This window comes from Schistocerca gregaria, chromosome 1, assembly GCF_023897955.1.
Source record: "Schistocerca gregaria isolate iqSchGreg1 chromosome 1, iqSchGreg1.2, whole genome shotgun sequence".
NCBI lineage: Eukaryota > Metazoa > Arthropoda > Insecta > Orthoptera > Acrididae > Schistocerca > Schistocerca gregaria.
The window spans coordinates 932049843-932072577 of NC_064920.1; the positions used below are offsets into that span (position 1 = coordinate 932049843).

Here is a 22735-nt window from a genome sequence, read left to right on the forward strand (position 1 = left end):
GACTACCATAGCCCCGTCACTTGCCGGAACTTCATGAAACTATAGGGTCTGACACAGAAATATTCCACGAAGCCCCAAAATACAATCCGCATTTTTTTCAACCGAAACTGGCTGAGAAAGAAACTGTGCTGCGTCGCTTATTTGACGCTCTTCGTTATAATTCTGGGGAAGATAATACTTTATATGGTCGCTATTTGGTGAGAAATGTGATAGAATTAGTTACTTTTCACCATACTATACCTTAATGACAAAGAGTGGCCTTTGAAATATAAAAATGAAATAATAGGTCAGTAGATCCTGTGTGGAGTTGTTTGGCAGCCTGGTGTCAGCTACACTGTTTGACGCCATTACGGTGACTTAAGCATCTGTGGGATGAGATGAAATGATGAGGGAAACACAAGCCCAAAGTCCCCAAGCTAAGAAAATCTCTGACCCGGTCGGGACTCGAACACGTGGCCTAGGTATGTAGAGTCAGCAACCATACCGATTACACCACGAGCTATAAGGTGGACTGCATGAGGCAGGTTTACCCATTGACTGACAGTAAATTACAGTCGTGCAACATATCGTCATAATTACGTGATTGACTTGAAGAATGTTTGACTGATAAAACCTAGCAGACAAGGCACAGGGAAATAAATGGCATCGGGTGCCATGGTGGATTTTGAAGAGTATATGGAAATTTCTTATTTTCATCAATTCCGAGGTTATGGTCCAGTGACCTCGTCGTTTTGTAGCCTATCATTTCTGCAGTCTACAAATGGCAGCTTCCGTAAATACCAATATTATTTTGACAGTCTTACACTAAAGTTGTATGCTTTTGACTGTTCAATGTCATCATTATTGTCATTAACATCACGTAGACGAATTGTCTGATAACTTCTGTAAGATAATTCTTCGTGATCGGCGTGTTCACACTTACGTTTGTTACAGAAACCTGTGTGTGTGGTGTCATAATTGAAATTTCGGCGCTACAGTTATTGCATGTGAAGTTCCCTCCTACATCATTTGGTGAAATAACTGGTAAGTGGTGGTTGGTCACCTGAAAGTATAACTTGAAACCTACGTCCTCAAACATGTGTTGAATGTATTCAAATCGCTGTCTTCACCTACACTTCTTACTCTCTGCAGCTCCCTCTAGTACCATGAGAATTATTCCCTGATGTCTCAACAGATGTCCAATCTACTTGTCCCATTTTCTTGTTAGTTTTTTTCCAAATGTCCTTCACGTGCCAATTCTGCAGGGGACCTTCTCATTCTTCTGTAGCACCATATCTGAAATGCTTCGACTCTGTTGTGTTCCAGTTTTCCTACAGCCCATTCTTCGTAATTATACAATACTGTGGTACAAATGTACAGTATCAGAAATTTCTTTGTCAAATTAAGTTCTATGAGTGGTACTAGCAGATTTCTCCTGACCAGGGATCCGTTTCTTCCAGTGCTAGTCCGCTTTTTATGTCCTCATTGTCCGGGCCATCATGGTTTCTTCTTTTTCTTTTTGAGTCCCAGATAGCAGAATTCCTTAACTTCGTCTACTTCGTGATCCCTCATTCTTATTTTAAGTTTCTCGCTGTCCTTTTTTGTGCTACTTCTCGTTACCAAAGTCTTTCTTCGATTTACTGTCAGTCCAGATGCTGTACTCACCAGGCCTTCCATTCTATTGAACAGACCCTGTAATTCTTCTTCACATTCACCGAGATAGCAATGTCATCAGTGGATCTTATCATTTCACGTTGAATTTTCATCCTACTCTTAACCCTTTCTTTTATTTCCATCACTGCGACTTGGACGTATAGATTGAATAGTAGGGGCGAAAGACAACATGCCTGTATTGCACCCTTTTTGATCCAAGCACTTCGCACTTCATCTCCCACTCTTCTTTATCCTTCTTGGTTCTCGTACGTACTACACATGTCACCTGTATTTCCCTATAGCTTACCCCTATTTTTCTTTCTCTTCAGCCTTGCTTACATTATCAACAGCAACGTCAGAACTGCCTCTCAGGAGCTTTTACCTCTCCTAAACCCAAACTAATCATTATCTAACAGATCAAAGATTTTCTTTTCCATCCCTCTGTATATTATTTCTGTCAGCACACTGTATGCATGAGCTGTTAAGCTGATTGTGTGATAATTCTCGCACTTGTCAGCTCTTACTATCTTCGCAATTGTGTTGATGATATTGTTCCAAAAGAAATGGTATTTTGCCCCTCACATACATTCTACGCACCAACATGGTGAAAGTTTACCGTCTTGCCTCCTTGCCTAGAGACGCCAGATGAAAGTTAATGTCGTCAAGCCCTGAATCAAAGTTGCGCAACGGATAACTGGGGAGAGGAGCTTGAGAGCGCTACCTAGAGAGCGTGTCCTTTCTGTTCGATACTAGGCAAGGGGCTGAAGGGCTCACACGCTGATGTGTGGGTCCCTGCATTCTATAGCTTTTATTTTAAATAAATTCCTTTAACTTGACTTTTTTGTGATTTTTAAGGTATGTTAAAGATTGATGATAGTTGATTACCTATTTATTTTAAACAGTGTCACTCGACTTTACAGCGATAGCAGCAATTGTGTCAGTTAGCAGATATTTCAATTTTACAACTCATAGCTCGGGTATATTATATAGGAATCAGCACGCACTTTTCTACGGGCAAGACGGAATTGCCTTGGCCAAATGTATACCACGCAAGCCTCCCAATATTTTACATAGGACATCCACTACGTGAGGAGGATACCAGGCAAACTGTGGACCAGATACATTAACACAGGGGGTCAAATTTCCTAAATTAACGATATCATTCATTTCCTTGCACAATCCGAAGCTGGAAATAAAAGAATTAGTACAAATATTCAAATACCTCTCTTCCATGCGTGAACATTGAGACAGACGCACTGAGGGCACGTCTGCTCACTTACCCGTCTTCTGTAACACTCCACGAATATGGCGGGCACTCGGAGGTCTTCCTGGGCCTCGGTGGAGGGGTTGGTCGAACCACTTGGCCGTGATCAACCTCTCCACCCAAAATCTTGTTACACTGGAAAGTCTTTGACTTTTACCTGCCTGTGCTGTCTGTCTGATCCCCTAGCCAGGAGTAAGGTTGGCACTACCACACTACAGAACTACTTCCCAACAAAGATTTGGCCACGCTTTACGGAAAGGTGTGAGGAGGATTAGGAAAGTTCATGTGCAGATTCACATTCACGTACAAGAAATGCATAATACAAGACACATATAAATACGTATTATGAAGCCTGACACATTTCTTTCCACCCGTCCACATGGGTTCTGTTGCACCCGCGGCCGGCCGCGTCGCGTAATAAAATTGGCTGCGGAGCCGCCTCTGTTTCTATTTCCCGGTGCCAGCGAGCAGCGATACCTACTGCTTATAGAGCGGAAACTACTGTACCGTTTCAATGGATAGTCGTTTTGTTGCCATTTACTCGAATTATGTTAGAAATACCGATAGAACGTTATCCACCCCTCCTGTCTCGTTTACATTTAAGTTGTTCAAAGCTCTCTGAATTCCTGATTCTAATACTGAATCTCCTATCTCTTCGCTGTAGACTCCTGTTTATTCTTCCATCACGTCATAAGACAAGTCCTCCCATCATAGAGGACTTTAGTGTAGTCTTTCCGCCTACCCGATCTCCAGTCTATATTTAACAGGGGAATTCCCACTGCACTCTTAATGTTAACATCGTTTTTAATTTCACAGAATGTTTTTTTTTACTTTCTGTATGTTTAGTTGTCCTTCCGACAGTAATTTCTGTTTCGATTTCTTCACTTTTTTAATGAAAACGTTTCGCCTTAGCTTCACTGAATTTGTATTTATTTCGTTTCTAAAGAAGTCTTATTTCTGTATTTATGAATTTCCCTAAACATTTTTGATCTTCCTACTATCGTCGATCAAATGAAGCATTTCTTTTGTTATCCATGGTTTCTTGAAGTTACCTTACTTTCACATAAGTTATCCTTTCCAATTTCTTGATTCCCCATTCAGAGATGTCTGTCCCTCTTCAACCAAGTGTCTACTGAGCTACTGAGCAATTTATTATTGCTGTATCTATAGCCTAAGAAAGTTTAAACTTATCTCTACACCTATTAGTACTTCCGTATCCCACTTCTTTGCGCATTGCTTCTCCCTGACATGTTTCCTGTAGTTCAGCCTTCTTTCAGTCACTCATCTGTTCACGGTAACTCACACTCTGCCCTAGTTACTATTCACCTTACTTCAAATGGCTCTGAACAGAAAGGGACTTAACATATGACGTCATCAGGCCCCTAGAACTTAGAACTACTTAAACCTAACTAACCTAAGGATATCACACACATCCATGCTGGAGGCAGGATTCGAACCTGCGACCGTAGCGGTCACGCGGTTCCAGACTGAAGCGCTTAGAATCGCTCGTCCACAACGCCCGGCGAACCTTGCTCTAGTCATATCAGATTGTGGTGCCCTTGCTATTACCCGGTATGGGTCTCATCAGAAATCCTTGTCTTCTTCCCTCGCTTCACTAACCGCGACTATGTCCAGATAGATCGTTTGAAATTTCCTGTTGTGATTTTCTAACTTCCCTATCACTTTGGGTCATTGGAGATTCACAACCCTTAGGATCATCCCATCACTTTACTCTTTAGTTGGGAAGCTTAGTTTGTATTACACAGGGAAGAACTGTGTAAAATATATGCTTCATTTCTAGTCTGCAAAGTCGCAGGTTAGCTTCTAAGTTTTCATAGTTGACGTGATTCACGGTATTTCGATTGGGAATCATCGGTTGCGTCTGGTTTGTGTTCTTGACTGGCAGTGTAGTGATTTTGTAGTGTGTCATGTTCTTCCCAGCTTTATTTTTTCTGGTAGTGTGGAGTTTGATGTGTTTCCGCTGAGATTTTCCTTTTATTGACTTGCTGTTTTTGATCTCCATTGGGGATCTGGTGTTCATGGAAACTTACTGTTGTACATTCATTTCTTGGGTAGTTGTGTTTGGTGTTGCGCTGGTGGAGGACCTGTCTTTCTATTCAGCTACCCTACTAATTTGATTTTCATAGTGACTGTATGTGCTACTTTTTCGTAGACAAAACGAACCGATAATATAGGTAATGTAGAATCTACATCTGGATGTATCTTATTGTACTTGTTGTGCAGGTAGCGTGAAATTGTCATTGTTTGTGTTTGGCTGCGGTGTCGCATTTCTGTATAGCTCTGTGACATCTTCTTCCTCAGAATGTGCAAGGATGTCGTTACGTTTCTCTATACTATTTCGTTGTATTTTGTCTTCTAGTTCGTCAACTCGTAAAAGGAGACCAGCCTTGAAGATGGCCCAATCAAACATGTGATGTTTTAGGTGCTGGGCCACTACGTATTCAATTGCTCCCTGCTCATATAATCTATATAGCCGGTAATGCTGAAGTGTCTATATTCTATTTTCTCCAAGAACTGAGGCAAATTGTATCTGCATTTGGGGGTTGTAATAAGCCCATAAGTGGCCGCCAGGCAACGGCTTGCCACCAACCTCTCATCCAAGTCGACGGTGATTTTTACCTTTACCTGTTCGCGTTATTAGTTACGTCTATTCTGTGTGTGTGTGTGTAAGGAGGGTCGGTTTCTTATAGTTATGGTAGCAGTCCTTATTGATGGACATTGTCGAGTACATCTAACTCAGTACGCTCTATTTATTTTTACACTAGATCGCGTGTTGTAGGGCAGTCGGTCCCCCTGCCTTATCGCATTTTCTGTTTCTGTGTTTCTATGGTATACAATCTACAGGATTCTCCTCCCTGCATTCAGACTCTTTGTATCGTTTTTGCAGATCTCCCGCATATCGGGTCTTTGTCTCAACGGTTCGATGGATGACTGAGGCCCCAAGACTTAAAATATTTCTGTACAGCAACAAAGTCGTTGATACACAAAGATTTAAACAGAGTAAAAACTCTTTCCTTTTAATCCGTTGGTAGTCGTAATCTTTGCGACGCTTCTAATATGTTGTTTAATGTACTTTTGCTCTTTGGTCCTGTTATGAATTTTATTTTAATGTCGTTATCGAATCTTTCCTCGGTAATTTGTTCACTGTGATAATGTGTTCACTCGGACTTATTTCGTACAGCTCTTCTAAGAATTCCTGGTCTGTTAAATATGTTAAGCCATGGAACACTGCCAGACGGCGACCAGGCTATGAGTGTTCTGGTTGTGTACGAAGTACTATGCCCGTCTGGCTTCAGAGTTCGCTAGTGGTTTATATGAAGATGAGGGATTGGGGTTGTGTGCGTGTTTTCTGTGTGGAAGCTTGAGTTCGACGATTTATGTATGTGTTATTGGTTTCTAAGGAGGCGTGTAAGCGTTAATTTTGGGCGTTTGTGGGAAGCGTCTGGAGTTTCGTTTCCTAAATTTTGTATGAAAAAGTGGGGCGAAGTTTGTGTTGTTTCGCAAAATTTTCTGGATTTTTCTTGAATAAGTGTGTAAATGGTGGGCTGGCCTAGAAAATCTGTAATGTGTGTGTTAGGGACGTATCTGCCAGCGCTTGAGATGACACGGAATACTTTGTCCTGGAGACGTTGCAGTCGGGATGGTGCTGTGTCTGACGCCATAGACCATGCCTCCGAGCCATACAGGATGACCGGAAATATGAGCTGGCGCCAGAAGAGGAATTTGCATTGGATGGTTATACTATGGCCTTTCAACAGTGGATATTGCCTACAGAAGAGGGCGCAGCCCTTCTTTGCTGCGATAGTGAGTTTCCATATTAGGCACCGATCTATTTCAACCCCCAGGTAAATGAATGCATTTATCGAAGTTAGCTCACGGCCGTCAGTGGTGAGCTGACGATTGGGGAGTTTGATTTAAGGGTGGAATAGATCACCTGAAACTTTGTACGGTTGATCTCTGTTTTCCAGCGGTTGCACCAACTGCGTTATTTTATCGAGATGATGCTGGAAGTGGCGGTGTATTAGAAGAAGGCTGCGACTGCTTCTGTATATGGCGGTGTCATCCGCATAGAGAGCAATCTGGTGCCAATCTACCTAGAGATGTCATTCGTATATATGGTATAGAGGACAGAAAGTAAAACCGAACCATGCGGACTCCTGCCGCAATCCGCCTTGTCTGGCTGGATTTGTCTGCGTTCCATACGAACAACTGACGTCTATAAGGAAGGAGTCAATGATCCAGGTTATATGAACTGGGCACCCTTTCTGATCTAGTTTGTAGATTAGGTCATCGTGCCCGACGCTGTCAAATGCTTTTCCTATGTCTAGGAACACTGCTCCTGTTGCTTCTCTCCTTGCCCTGGTCAGACAAATGTGTTCTACCAAGCGAAGGGATTGTTGGATAGTGGAATGCTTAGCGCGGAATCCAAATTGTTCGGGCAAAAGGATATTGTTTTCTGTCAGGATCTGATGGAGGGGTGAAAGCATTATCAATTCCAGGATTTTAAACGGTCCAGTTAGGAGGAAAACGGGCCTGTAGCTTTCGGGAAGGAGCAGTTTTTTATTGGCTTAGGGTAGGGTGATGACCTATACAGTTTTCCACACTGGAGGGAAGTATGTGAGTTTCAAGAAGGCATTATAAATGTTTGCTGGGTAGGATGTTGCTGGAGGGGGAAGGTGTTTTAGGACTGGGGTGCGGACGCGGTCGGGGCTAGGAGCTTTGCGGTTACCCTGCCGCTTGATGAGTACACATATTGTCAGCTCGTTAACAGGTACGGATTCTGTCATTGGGCGCGTATTTCTTATATGAGTCACTCGTCCGATAACTATTCTCTTCTACCTATCGCCCACATAATCGGGGATGACGTGAGTTCGGAATTATCACTCCAATGATTTTGGCATTATTTCCGCCTTTTCTTGCTCGCCGTATGCAAGACCGTTCTCGCCGTGGAGTGGCTTGTTTTCTCTGGTGTGATATTTCCGCTGTAGGCTTATTTTCCAGATTTTGCGTCTGGTTTTGTCTGCTTCGGCGGATGTTAGTTTCTCTTCCCGGTAGCGGCTCCTGTGCTCTTGCAATCTTTGTCACATCTGGTCCTCGAGTCCCTGCAGCAGGCGGCGAACGGCTGGATCACGGCAGCGTTGCCACAGCCTACGCCTCCTGCGTTTGGCGACTGTTAGGTCCCAGGTTTCAGGGGGCAAGTCTCTGGCGGCAGGATTAGTCGTTATCCTGATGCTAGTTGCACGAGCACAGGCGTGGAGGATGCCAGTGAATATCTCGAAGGCTTCGTCCAAGTCTCATTCCATCTGCAGCGCGGGAATTTCCTCCATGTGCTCTCCCACCAGGTAGGTATATCTGTCCCAGTTTGTGATTACATGTGTGTTTGCCATTCTCCCGGCATCGTCTTCGACACTGGCGATATCCAGCACGACAGAACTGTGGTTGGAGTCCATCTCGTAGTGCCTAATCGGCGCCTCATTGAGATCCACGTTTTTCGCGACAAAATTATCTAATACATCAGAATTTCGGTCCGCTTTGCCAGGAATATGTGAGGGCACATCTGGGGCGATGACACTAAGGGTGGTGTCCCCCTCGATGCATCCCCACAGTGTCCTACCACTTACGTTCTCGGCACGGCAGCCCCAGGCTCTATGTTTTGAAGTTAGGTCCCGTCCCACCAATACACGACTGCCAACCTTAAGCAGTGCCTGAAGGTCTTATGCACTGTTACGTGAAGTGGAGAGGAGGTTGGCCGAAGTAATCTGCCAAAGGTTTTGACCAATTTTGATTTCTTTCTACACCAGCAGCCTCGATAGTCCTAGCCTGCGGAAGTTCCAAGGGGCGAGAGCACCTTCTGCCCTTAACCAATATCGATGTCTTGGCGACTGGGCAGTGCACTGCCAGAAAGGATTTAAACTTCTTCGGTTCTGCACATCTAGCATGCTTAACTTGTGCTGTTTTTTATTATCCTTTTTGTCTACTTGCGATTTTCTTTCAATTATTGAAACGTTCGCTGTTGTCCTTATTGATTTTATTTTGAATTTACCTTGATTAGGCTAAAATATCTCAGTGATGGTTTCTGTAGTAGTGAGGCAGTTACTTCCACGACAGCTATGTAGCATCGCCGTCGTCATGCCGCAGCAGCACGCCCATCTCGCAGGTGAATTACAGTGCGTGGCCACCCTGTAATTCCCATCATGCATCGAAAGAGCACTCACTGGTGTATTCACGCAGCTGTCGTATCGTTGTTATAACACACCTTTGGTTCTTGGTCTCATATTTCACTGCGTCTCGTTTTTGCTGTTTCAAGGTGACTCGTTGGATTTGTTTGTTTATAGTACAGCCTCCACCTGTCCGTTTCCTCTTTGTTTATCTACCTGTCCGCCCCCATCGATCCGGTGTTGACAAGCCCGGACCAGTCGGCTCACTCTCAGTGGGGATGAGTCGTTCGCTACGTTCTGTCGAAAACCGGGCAAAATAAAAAGCATTTGTAGCCGTCTACCGGTAATACTTGTTTGTCGTAATCACTGATGGACCGCCAGGAAACGGCTTTTAGTGGCTATTGTAGTTTGAGGCAGAGATAGAAAATCATGTTTCTTCGAAAGCACCTCAGTAATGAAACTTCCTGGCAGATTAAAAATGTGTGCCGGACCGAGACTCGAACTCGGGACCTTTGCCTATCACGGGCAAGTGCTCTCGAACTCGGGACCTTTGCCTTTCACGAGCACTTGCCCGCGAAACGCAAAGGTCCGAGTTCGAGTCTCGGTCCGGCACACAGTTTTAATCTGACAGGAAGTTTCACATCAGCGCACACTCCGCTGCAGAGTGAAAATTTCATTCTAGACACGTCAGTAATATCTGAAATCTTGGTGGGAACTGTGTATGTCAGTTTCTAGCACTTATTACTTACAGCTCTCATCGGGATGGAGAGTCGTAGAGAGTAACGCGGGGCTGATAGAGGAATGGAGGAATATGAGTAAATTGCTGTTCAGATAATCAGAAATGACAGTAGGAACTTGCCCTCGGAGATACCAGTCGCTGTATGATACCAGACAATACAAACGACCGTAGTGGCAAGCTGCCTCGTCCCCGTATTTGAAGGAAAGAGTGTGTTACCTCAAGGTGAGTAAGCTGAGATAACCAGTACTTTCATTACGTATATTTTAGTTACATCACATGAAATGAAATTTCTTTTGTAAAGGGATTTAATTGATAAATATAGATATGCATATACGAACCGCACATTTTGTAAGCCTTTATAAAATGGAATTCTTTGAGTAGAGGTAATAGTACTATATAAGCAACAAGCACAATAATGCAGACTGTAAGCAACTTTAACTGTGTCTGCTTATTTGTGAACTATTTTTTCTAGTTCGGTCATGCATGAATGAAGAAGTGCTGCAGCGCTCTATTTATATGGAAATGTAAGGAACGGCGTAACCGTAAGTGCTGAAAGCTTTCAGTTCACAGTGCCTTATGGACCACTACGATGCTGCCTGCTTCACAATAGGTATTCGTAAGGCAACCTTCAGTTATACTGAAAATCTGATTTTGCAACATTATTTTAACAAGGACGATAACGTATCTGTGTCCGACTAGTCCCAGGAATTTATGGGGTGACAGATGGAGTTGTCTTTAGCAATGCCTGCTTACTTATCTTTGTTGACAAAGAAGTGTTGGAATCTGTATTGCTCGGCTTGTTGAAGAAAGACGAGAGAATATTTATCTTTGATGAGAGTAGTGTTGTTCTCAATAACCATCGTCGAGTCATTGCACCAAAGGACTAATCTCGCCTGCTGCAATGCTGAACTGATGCTCAGTCGTCCATTCATTGTACTGAAAGGAGTCAGGACTAAAACTGTCATTTGCAATCGAATGTTAACAACATCCACTGTTCAGTCAACAGAATCAGGCTACCTCAGAGAGGAATCTTTTTGTGCATGGGTAAATCATTTTTCGATAGTCAAGCTAGCGATACCTGTAGTGCTCTTGATGGACGCTTTCATTAACCACACAACAGCGGTCAGTCTTCTAGAATACTGCGTGGAAGATGACACTGTAGCTTTACGCCTCCCTTCTCATACAATACATGCATTCCACCATTTGGACTAGGAATTTTTCAAGCCTCTGCACATCTTCCGTTTGCAAGCGTGCAGACAATCGGTCTTTAACAACTCACACCACATGTTAACGACAAAGCTTTTTGTTTCTGTCTTGAAAGAAACCAGAGGAAAATGAGCTACAGTCGCAAATACAGCGGGAGGTATTGGTGCTTACGGAAATTTCATCGAAGAAATGTTAATTTCTGAAACAGCATAGGGAACATTAAATGGCGCACATAAGCAACCGGTTATGGATGGTGAAAGTGGCAACAACAAGCGTATTGTCGACTAACCTGATCTGAGGACTGAGCACTGGGGTGGCATTAAAAGGCAGGTGGAAGAAACACTGTCAGCTTTTCAAAAATACCATACGTCAACTTCAGGAAATGACTGTTTCTCCTAGGCAATTTCAAGACAAAGACAGCACTGAACGAACGAATTTGCAGTTGATTTTGTGACGGGATTCAGTTAGCAATATGTAGCACATATTACCCTGAGCGCAGTGTCCGAAACAAAGAAATCGTTTCTGGCCAGTGTGCTTGGCACCTAATTCTCCGCAAGCAGGATGTCTTCTTGACCTCTTTACCCTATAAATTGGATGTGACGTGAGTGAAACACTAAGCTCACAGATTTTATTTTTATGTGTATTTTCTGCATATCTATAATTATTTTATTTCATTTTGCATACAGATGAAATCGTTGATGTACAATATAGTTTTCGAAAAACATATTATGCGCTGTTTCTATCTAAATGCGTCTTAAAAATAGAAATAAGTCACTTAACCCCGAGTGACCCTACAGCTCCTTCAAAATTATTGTTATTTTCTTTCTGCTGCAGAACACGAGTGGGTGGGCTGGCGCAACGACACGCCCGGCATGGAGGGCAGTCCCGTGGAGATGCTGTTCGAGTTCGACCACGTGAGGAACTTCTCGGCGGTGCACCTACACGCCAGCAACCAGTTCAGCAAGGACGTGCAGGTGAGCAGGATGCGAGGCCACTCACCAGCGGATCGCGCCCAATTGTCATCGATTTCCAGCAAATTTACGGTATATATAGGACCTGGCCAGACACGAAAGTGATGGAAGTGCAGGCGGCGCAACGTCTGGGGGAGAATAGTGTTTTTGGCAAGTGGCGGTAGAGGCAGTACCAGTTTATCATTTGTTTCCCGGCAGCGGACGGTGAAATGTAAACAGAACAGAACGGAAATCCATAGTTTTGGAGTTGAATTCGTACATGGAAGTTTTAAATTTATTTTCAATTTTTACATTACTTATTCCTGGATAAACGGAAGTAATGCTCAATATATTGTATTCATTAATAATTTCATGAAAGGCATTAAAGGAAAAGGCAAGATAAATTTTGGACGTAGAATTAAAAAAACAGTGGATGAGTACGCGGCATAATGTACGACAAACAAACTCACGGTTCTACGACAGGATTTTTCAAGATGAAGAGGGATTGCCATCGTGCAGTTTTAAACCCAGTCTCCCCGCCCCCCCCCCCCCCCCCCCCAAAAAAAAAAAGATACAATCCACTGCTGCAACCTGTGATGTCCGTTCTTATCGTCAGATAAAGAGCTAGACAAAAAAGGTTCAAAAACTACTCTTATTTCTCAGAGAAAAAAGAAATCACATTCCGTGAAGACTACGTAAAAAACCGTTGTAATCACCAGCTATCCTCCCCATATTTGGAAAAATTACGCGTTGCGCGTGCTTTGCAGCCAATCTGTGCGACGAGAGAGAATCATTTACGAAAGTAGACCAAATTTATTTTCGCATAGAAACTTGAAAAGAACCGTATAATTTTAAAAATGTGTTGTTCATAACATGCGTAAGAGGCCGATACAATTATCACTTTTGCTGTTATTACAAAGAATGTCACCCCAAAACATGTAAACCAGCAGTTGTAAAATAATAAAACTATCTAATTTTATATACGAAGTTTCCATGTAAATCTTAGAGTTCCTTCGTGGAAATTCTTTTGCAGTCACACTCATTGAGTCATCTTCAGTGAATGGTCAACGCCGCTAATGTGCGCCATTGATGTTTCTGCCCAACTGCGGCTGCACGTACGAACGGACGAGACGGACGAGAGCCGAGTGCTAATTCTGCATTGAAGCAAAAACATAAGAAATAATTGGGGAATATATTCTAGTAGGCCTGTTTAGAAGTATTCTATGCGTACTGCACCAGTTATGCACCTCCCTAGCGTTATTTACGCTAATGGCATATGTAGTTAAAAACGAAGAATGTGAAAGATATTTTTGCTGCTACATATTTCTGCTCTGAAGCTTCTCCAGGAGACAAAGCACAGAACTAACAAGAACAGAGACTCTAAATTTGGGTGCTTTAAGATTTGTTTTCCATTTCAAACGAAAGAAGTTAAAAATCATTACACATTAAGCCATATAATAAATATTAATGTCTTAATTTTGACTCTAAATCTGCATGTCTGATTGACACGAGATCACACACACATGCAGTAGGAAACAGACCATCAAAATTGTGTGACTCTGCATGTTCTCTTCACTTGCCTTCGCCAAGTCTAAGCTAGGAGACTTGAACGACCTCAGGGTAAAGGCAGTCGTTAATTATCGAAAATCGATACGTGTGTTCGTAGACTTTCCCGGCGAGTGAGATGCTTGAAGGTCTCTCGGGAATGCAGCCGGGTTGACTGGTCGTTGTAGAACGAATTTTGGACGGCGTAACTTGCCACCATCATCAGGTTACTCCTGTTGACTGACGTCCAGCCGGCCGGAGTGGCCGTGCGGTTCTAGGCGCTGCAGTCTGGAACCGAGCGACCGCTACGGTCGCAGGTTCGAATCCTGCCTCGGGCATAGATATGTGTGATGTCCTTAGGTTAGTTAGGTTTAATTAGTTCTAAGTTCCAGGCGACTGATGACCTCACAAGTTAAGTCGCATAGTGCTCAGAGCCATTTGAACCTTTTTGACCTCCTAGACAGGCGGGTGGTGTGGTATATATACCTGTCGCCTCTCCCCTCCACTGACTCTGCGTATGGCTGACGCCTATCAGTCATCTCGTTAGCGCAAGCTACCCACACCACCGCGGCCTGCACATCCCTCTAAAATTCGTTCTAAAACGACCAGTCAACCCGGCTGCATGCCCGAGAAACCTTAAAGCAAAAATCGATACATTTTAATTACTGAACATTGCTACAATCAACGTATTACAATAGGCGGAACTCTGAAAGGTACGAGACGAGGTACTGCGGAAATAGAGCAGTGAGGATGGCTTGTAAGCCGTGCTTTGGTAGTTCAATCGCTAGATCACTTGCCTGCTAAGGGCAACGGTCCCTGGCTTGAGTCTGAGACCAGTACACAGTTTTAATCTCACAGGAAGTTTTGTATCAATGCACACTCCACTGTAGAGTGCCTTTACCTTTCCTGACGTCAAACTGATCATCATCTAACAGATTCTGAATTTCAGAATGGAAACTAGAAGAGAAGAGAATCGAAGCGTGTGAGGTGGGATGCTACACAGGAAAGTCGAATATCAGTTGAACTGATGAGGTTCTCCACAGAATATGCGAAGGACGGTGCATGTGGTAAACACCGACAAGAAGAAGGGACTGGATTTTAGGACATGAGTGATTAGCTTCCATGTTACTAGAGGGAGCTCTAGAGGGTAAAAGATGTAGGAAGTCAAACGTTGGAATACATACATCAAATAGTTGAGGCCGTTGGGTGAAAAGGCTTTGCGTGAATGAAGATGCTACTGCAGGGGAGGAATCCGTGGCGGGCCACATCAAACCAGTCTGAAGACTGGTGACTGAAAAGGAGATAGAGAATGAGAGAGTGAAAGAGAGAGGGCCATTAGAGCAGGTCATCGGTTTGGCCAGCCTACAGAGCAGCCTTCACCATGTGTCAATCTCCGTCATGGGAATCATAGACGCACTTACGTTGGAAGTGTAATCACTGCAGTGGGCTTACTAACCACTAAATGTTGTCAGACAATTTTCGTCATCTCGCCACTTTTACTCCACTGCTATTTCCACGTGACCCTGTGGCAGAGGTTTCACCATCTCCTCCTAGTCCTGGGTACGAACTGAGGGCTCTCCAGACATGAGCCATTGGGATCTACCTTCGCCAGGCGACGCTCTCCAGCCACGTAGACCTCAGCCACTGGAGATGATGCAACGCAGACTGTCTCTAATGTGCGACAGCTGCTAGCAAGGCCGCAGCACACTCACATGAAATAGAAACGCAGATACCGGAGCGCCTATGCCAGGTTCCCGTCATGGGGTTCACTGCCAGGAGGTTGATGCCACAGTCCGTAAACTCGCCAACATCCTCTGGCTGAGAAATTGAGCCATACCACCAGCTCTGCAACTACAATTTCGCACCCGGTGAGTAACTGCCTTTTCAAGCCATTTTGCCGGGGTTCCGGGGGCCGCGTATGTGACTTCAACTGGGAGAGACGTGCCCACACGTGTATAAAACCTGCGCGCCCGGACAGGCTGAACATGTCGAGAAAGCCGTGCTTTGAATCGCCGTCCGCTGTGTGTTGGCTGGCATCGCGGACCCGCTAGTGTTCTTCCTGCTGCAGGCTGCCGCTGCCAAGGCTCCAACCGATGCCCTCCTTGTCACTGAGCTGCAAGCGCTTGACAACCCCTGTCAGTCGCCTCGGCTGGACGGGACACGGTCACCTTACCAGCTCCCTAACAGTAACATACAGCAGCCGCATTTGCTGCAATACCACCAAGTTGCTCGCAAAATGCAAGGCCTTTGCATTACAAGGGTAGCAGGTACCGCCGACTTTATGATCCCCCCTCTCGCCATCGTGGACCGCGACGTCGATACCTGACGTCGCCCGTTGGACACGGACGCCGTGGACCGATGCTATGCTGCACCACCAGTGAAAACCGAGCATATGTGACTCCTATTGCTGCTTGGAGTGGTAAAGAGTCATCATGCGAGCTGTTTTACTGCAGTCATCCTGACCCCTGACCTTACCACTCCATCGAGCCCATAAAGCCGATATGGAAGAGCTATAGCTTTCCTGCCTACTAGAAGAACCGGCTCTTTCTCCTCTCTTTAGCAGCCATTGGTCCCCAACTCGTTTCATTTTGGCGCCATACATGAAGCATTCATGTGATCCGCTACATTTTGGCGCCAAACATGAAGCATGCATGTGATTCGCTATATTTTGGCGCCAAACATGAAACATGCCTGCCATCAGCTACATTTTGGCAAAATGCCAGGTACATGCAACCGGAATCGTAGTGCCTTGACATCCCCCGTCACACGCCTCAGTTGGGCAGCCCATTGACCCACGGCTTGCTGCACCGTTACAATTTAAAACGACGGAAGCAAGTTAATACACTCATTTTTGTTTTGTGTTTTGTACATCATTTTCTTTCCAAATTGATCTTGATTAATTCGTTTTTTATGTACAGGTACTGTTGAGTTATATTGTGCAAATTCATATCTTTACTATTGCGTTACGAAAAATAAGGAAAAAATAATGATAATAAATGTGAGCGGTAGCCGCTCAGTCTGAGGCGCCTTGTCACGTTTCATGTCGGAAGTTCGATACCTCCCTCGGGCATGGATGTGTGTACTGTCCTTAGCGTAAGTTAGTTTAAGTTATATTAAGTAGTGTGTAAGCCAAGGGACCAATGAACTCAGCAGTTTGGTCCCATAGGAACTTATCAAAATTTTGAATTTTGTGACCTGCTTCAGTTTAGCACGAGGAGAGGTTTTCAGAAAGCAAAAATTATGTAAAAATGACCACGACGTTAAAATTTGAGACATTCGGGACTGTATGGAAGAGGACCGACTGTCAACCTTTCGGCGTACTATCCGTGAATGAAATAAGGAGCGAAGAAGTACCCTCGATCATACACCGTCCCGTGGCTTACAAAATAGGGACGTAGATGTGTACGAAAACATTAGAAATAAAATGAGAATAGTATGTTTCCTGTTAGTTCGTGGAGCATACGACTCCATGTTTACGATCTTTTCAGGTATTCTCGCACGCGAAGGCGTTCGTGAGCGTGTCCGAACAACAGCATGTGTCCACGGAACCGGTGGCCTTCTCGTACGTGGCTGACCTGCTCATGGAGCACCCGCGTGACGTCACGGTCAAGCTGCACCATCGCGTCGGTCGCTTCCTGCGTCTGCAGCTCTACTTTGCCGCCTCGTGGATTCTCCTCAGCGAGATCTCTTTCGATTCGGGTAAGTTAATTTATGAATAATTACCTCTCTTATAACATGGTAGGACCTTCTTCTATCTCTGGCCCTTATAATAAGCCATAGTGTAACACGATACATTAAGCATCGTGTGCGAAACTAAACGAAACCTAGCTGCACTCCTAAAACATGCACTGACAACTCTTAAGTGGAAACGGCAACCCAGCCAGAACCCAGAAAAAAACTATCAACTGTTTTGCTCCCGTCGGAGGTTCGAGTCTCCTCTCGCATGGGTGTGTCCGTGTTGTGTTCAGCGTAAGTTAGTTTAAGTTAGATTAAGTAGTGTGTAAGCTTAGGGACCGATGACCTCAGCAATTTGGCCCCACAGGACTAACCACAAATTTTCCATCAACTGTTTTTACTCTTCCTTATCCCTCTTTTCTGTTTAAGCTGCACCGTTTCTTTCCGCATTTCGTCGATTTGCGGAAACATAAGAGGCGCACCTATCACCCAACTCACTGACAGACATCTTTCTACGAAAATCGTACGCTTTAGTACGATGAAAAATAAGTATTTCAGATTAGGTTTAAAATCCATTCCTAGACATCAATGATTAAAGTAAGATACTCTCTTAAACCAGTGTCTTATGTAATGAAATGTAACACAGAGGCGATGTGCTCTATATTTACGAGGCGCTCAATCTTGAAATTTTCGCAGGGTGCTGAATGCTTAGTAATATTTTGGGAATGCAGTCGTGAGCCGTTTACTACCACTCACTACGTTACGTTTTCACACCTGCAAGACATAATCAGGTGACTAGTCGAAGATTAAAATCGGCTTACCACCTCGCAATATTTAGTATCGCGGCATGTACGTTTCAAGCATATCTCGTAATTGTATTTGCAAGGTGACCGCTTCGCATTTACGGCCCTGACGAATGCGCGGAAACGCACACAGTGCCCTAACAGCGTCTGCTAGGTAGATAGCTGATGTCAGTCTTCGGCGACTCCGCTGAAGATGTTTGACCGGTGCACGGATGAAATAACGTATTTGATAGGAAACGACGACCGGCTGCACTTCCGGAACATCGTCGGGAACATCAAATCTGATACCTCAGCTTTATAAATTCCACAGTGGCAATGATATGGTGAGTATTATGTTATATATAATAACGTAAAACACGGACAAGATGCACTGAAGCGCCAAAGTAACTCTTCTAGGCACGCGTATTCAAATAGAGAGATACGTGAACACGCAGGGTACGGCGCTGCGGTCGGCAACGTCTATATAAGACAACAAGTGTCTGGCGCAGTTGTTAGATCGGTAACTGCTGCTACAGTGGCAGGTTATCAAGATTTAAGTTAATTTCAAAGTGGTATTATAGTCGGCGAACGAGCGGTGGGACATAGCATCTCCGAGGTAGCGATGAAATGTGCTTTTTAAAATACAGCCATTTCATGGGTGTACCGTGAATGTCAGGAATCCAGTAAAACATCAAATATCCGACATCGTAGCGGCCGGAAAATGATCGTGCTAGAACGGGACCGACGACGACTGAAGAGAATCGTTCAATGTTAGGGGAGCGCAACCCTTCCGCAAATTTCTGCAGATTTAAATACAGGGCCTTAACAAGTGTCAGCGTGCCAACTATTCAACGAAAGATCATCGATATGAGCTTTCGCAGCCGAAGGCCCCCTTCTGTACCCTTGATGACAGCAAGACACAAAGCTTTACGCCTCGGGTAAGCCCGTCAACACCTCCATTGGACTGTTGATGACTGAAAACATGTTGCCTGGTCGGTCGAGTCTCGTTTCAAATTTTACTAACCGGACGCACTTATACGGATATGGAGACAACCTCGTGAATCCATGGACCCTGCATGTCAGCAGGGTACCGTTCAATCGGGTGGAGGCTCTTTATTGGTGTTGGGCGTGTGTAGTTGAATTGATATGGTACCCCTGATACGTTTAGACTTTGACAGGTGACAAGTACCTAAGCATCTTGTTTGATCACCAGCATCCATTCATGTCCATTGTGCATCCTGACGCACTTGGGCAATTCAAGCTGAAAAATGCGACATCCCACACATCCAGGATTGCTACAGAGTGGCTCCAGGAACACTCCCCTGACATGAACATTATTGAGCATGTCTAGGACGCTTGCAACGTGTTGTTCAGGAGAGTCTCCATCCCCTCGTACTCGTAGGAATTTATGGGCAGCCCTGTAGGATTCATGATTCAGTTCCTTCCAGCAGTACTTCAGACGCTGGTCGAGTCCATGCGTGTTGCGGCACTTCTGCGCTCCAGCGGGGACCCTGACGATATTAGGCAGGTGTACCAGTTTCTTTAGCTCTTCAGTGCAATTCAACAGTTTTCATGGCTACCGGCTAATAACTGTGAGATACTGCAACACTGCAAATTCGTTCCACGAGCTCGTAGTGTAAGTGAGCAATGCCGGTCGGTAATACGTATGGACCACTTACTTCATGGAAAACAATCATATGTTGTTGTTGTTGTTGTTGTGGTCTTCAGTCCTGAGACTAGTTTGATGCAGCCTTCCATGCTACTCTATTCTGTGCAAGCTTCTTCATCTCCCAGTACATACTGCAACGTACATCCTTCTGACTCTGCTTAGTGTATTCATCTCTTGGTCTCCCTCTACAATTTTTACCCTCCACGCTGCACTCCAATACTGATTAGGTGATTCCATGATGCCTGAGAACACGTCCTACCAACCGATCCCTTCTTCTAGTCACGTTGTGCCACAAACTTCTCTTGTCCCCAATCCTATTCAATACCTACTCATTAGTTACGTGATCTACCCATCTAATCTTCAGCATTCTTCTGTAGCACCACATTTCGAAAGCTTCTATTCTCTTCTTGTCCAAACTAGTTATTATCCATGTTTCACTTCCATACATGGCTACACTCCATACAAATACTTTCAGAAACGACTTCCGGACACTTAAATCTATACTCGATGTTAACAAATTTCTCTTCTTCAGATATGCCTTCCTTGCCATTGCCAGTCTATACTATATATCCTCTCTACTTTGACCATCATCAATTATTTCGCTCCCCAAATAGGAAAACTCCTTTACTACTTTAAGTGTCTCATTTCCTAATCTAATTCCCTCAGCATCACCCGACTTAATTAGACTACATTTCATTATTCTCGTTTTGCTTTTGTTGATGTTCATCTTATACCCTCCTTTCAAGACACAATCCATTTCGTTCAATTGCTCTTCCAGGTCCTTTGCTGTCTCTGACAGAATTACAATGTCATCGGAGAACCTCAAAGTTTTTATTTCTCCTCCATGGATTTAGTACCAACTCGGAATTTTTCTTTTGTTTCCTTTACTGCTTGCTCAATATACAGATTGAATATCATCGGGGAGAGGCTACAAACATGTCTCACTCCCTTCCCAACCACTGTTTCCCTTCCATTCCCCTCGACTCTTTTAACTGTCATCTGGTTTCTGTACAAACTGTAAACAGGCTTTCGCTCCCTGTATTTTACCCCTGCCACCTTCAGAATTTGAAATAGAGTATTCCACTCACCATTGTCGTCATAAGCTTTCTCTAAGTCTACAAATGCTAGAAACGTAGGTTTGCCTTTCCTTAATCTTTCTTCTAAGATAAGTCGGAAGGCCAGTATTGCCTCACGTATTGTAACATTTCTACGGAATCGAAACTGATCTTCCCCGAGGTCGGCTTCTACCAGTTTTTCCATTCGTCTGTAATGAATTCGCGTTAGTATTTTGCAGCTGTGACTTACTAAATTGACAGTTCGGCAATTTTCACATCTGTCAACACCTGCTTTCTTAGGGATTGGAATTATTATATTCTTCTTGAAGTCTGAGGGTATTTCGCCTGTTTCATAGATCTTGCGCACCGGATGGTACAGTTTTGTTAGGCCTGGCTCTCCCAAGGCTGTCAGTACTTGTAATGGAATGTTGTCTGCTCCTGGGGCCTTGTTTCGACTCAGGTCTTTCAGTGCACTGTCAAACTCTTCACGCAGTACTATATCTCCCATTTCATCATCATCTACATCTTCTTCCATATCCATAAATCTGTCCTCAAGTACATCACCCTCGTATAGACTCTCCATACATGCCTTCCACCTTTCTGCTTTCCCTTCTATGTTTAGAACTGGGTTTGCATCTGTGCTCTTGATATTCGTACAAGTGGTACTCTTTTCTCCAAAGGTCCCTTTAATTTTACTGTAGGCAGTATATATCATACCCCTGGTGAGATAAGCCTGTAAATCCTTACATTTGTCCTCTAGCCATGCCTGCTTAGCCATTTTGCAATTCCTGTCGATCTCATTTTTGAGAGGTTTGTATTCCTTTTTGCGTGCTTCATTTACTGCATTTTCATATTTTTATGTTTTCATTTAAATTCAATATTTCTTCTGTTACCCAAGGATTTTTACTAGCCCTACTTGATCCTGTGCTGCATTCACTTCTTCATCTCTCAAAGCTACCCATTCTTCTACTATTGTATTTCTTTCCCCCATTCCTGTCAATTATTCTCTTATGCTCTCCCTGAAACTCTGTACATCCTCTGGTTTAGTCAGTTTATCCAGGTCCCATCTCCTAAAATTCCCACCTTTTCGTAGCTTCTTCAGTTTTAATCTACATTTCATAACCAACAGGTTATGATCTGCCCCTAGAAATGTCTTACAATTTAAATCTGGAAATCTCTTACAATTTAAATCTCTGTCGTACCATTACATAATCTATCTGAAACCTGTCAGTATCCCTAGCCTTCTTCCATGTATACAACCTTCTTTTACAATCTTGAACCAAGTGTTAGCTATGATTAAGTTCTGTTGTGTGCAAAATTCCACCAGGTGGCTTCCTCTCCATTTTCCTACTGCCGAATTCCAGTCACACATGACTCTTAAAATTTCGTCTCCCTTCACAATGTGAATAATTTCCTTTATTTCGTCTTGCATTTCTTCAATTTCTTCATCATCTGCAGAGCTAGTTGGCATATAAACTTATACTATTGTGGTAGGCGTGGGCTTCGTATCTATCTTGGCCACAATAATGCGTTCACTATGCTGTTTGTAGAAGCTTACCCGCATTCCTATTTCCCTATTCATTAATAAACCTACTCCTACATTACCCCTATTTTATTTTGTGTCTATAACTCTGTAGTCACCTGACCAGAAGTCTTGTTCCTCCTGCCACCGCACGTCACTAATTCCCACTATATCTAACTTTAACATATCCAATTCCCTTTTTAAATTTTCTAACCTACCTGCCCGATTATGGGATCTGATATTCCACGCTCCGATCCGTAGAACGCCAGTTTTCTTTCTCCTGATAACGAAATCCTCCTGTCTCATAAATAGTAATAGCTCTTCCGTGTAATTCAACAGTTTTCATGGCTTACTGTCTAATAACTGTCAGATAGTGGAACATTGCAAATTCGTTCCACGAGTTCGTAATGTCAGTGAGCAATGCCAGACGGTACAACGTATGGACTGCTTACTTCATGCAAAACAATCATCTGTCTAATAAATAGTAATCAGTTATTGGCGTGTTACTTTTACTCAC

The 22735-nt window shown here is 43.8% G+C and overlaps 1 protein-coding gene across 2 annotated transcripts in view; it reads left to right on the top strand.

The window, feature by feature from the left end:
• The window catches only part of LOC126275269 (discoidin domain-containing receptor 2-like), a 741207-nt gene that overhangs the window by 637009 nt on the left and 81463 nt on the right, over positions 1-22735 (top strand). For both annotated transcript variants that reach the window (XM_049977182.1, XM_049977183.1), the window contains exons 8-9: positions 11855-11994; positions 17004-17214. In XM_049977182.1, coding sequence (XP_049833139.1) covers positions 11855-11994; positions 17004-17214 — 351 coding nt within the window. The remainder of the gene's footprint in view (positions 1-11854; positions 11995-17003; positions 17215-22735) is intronic.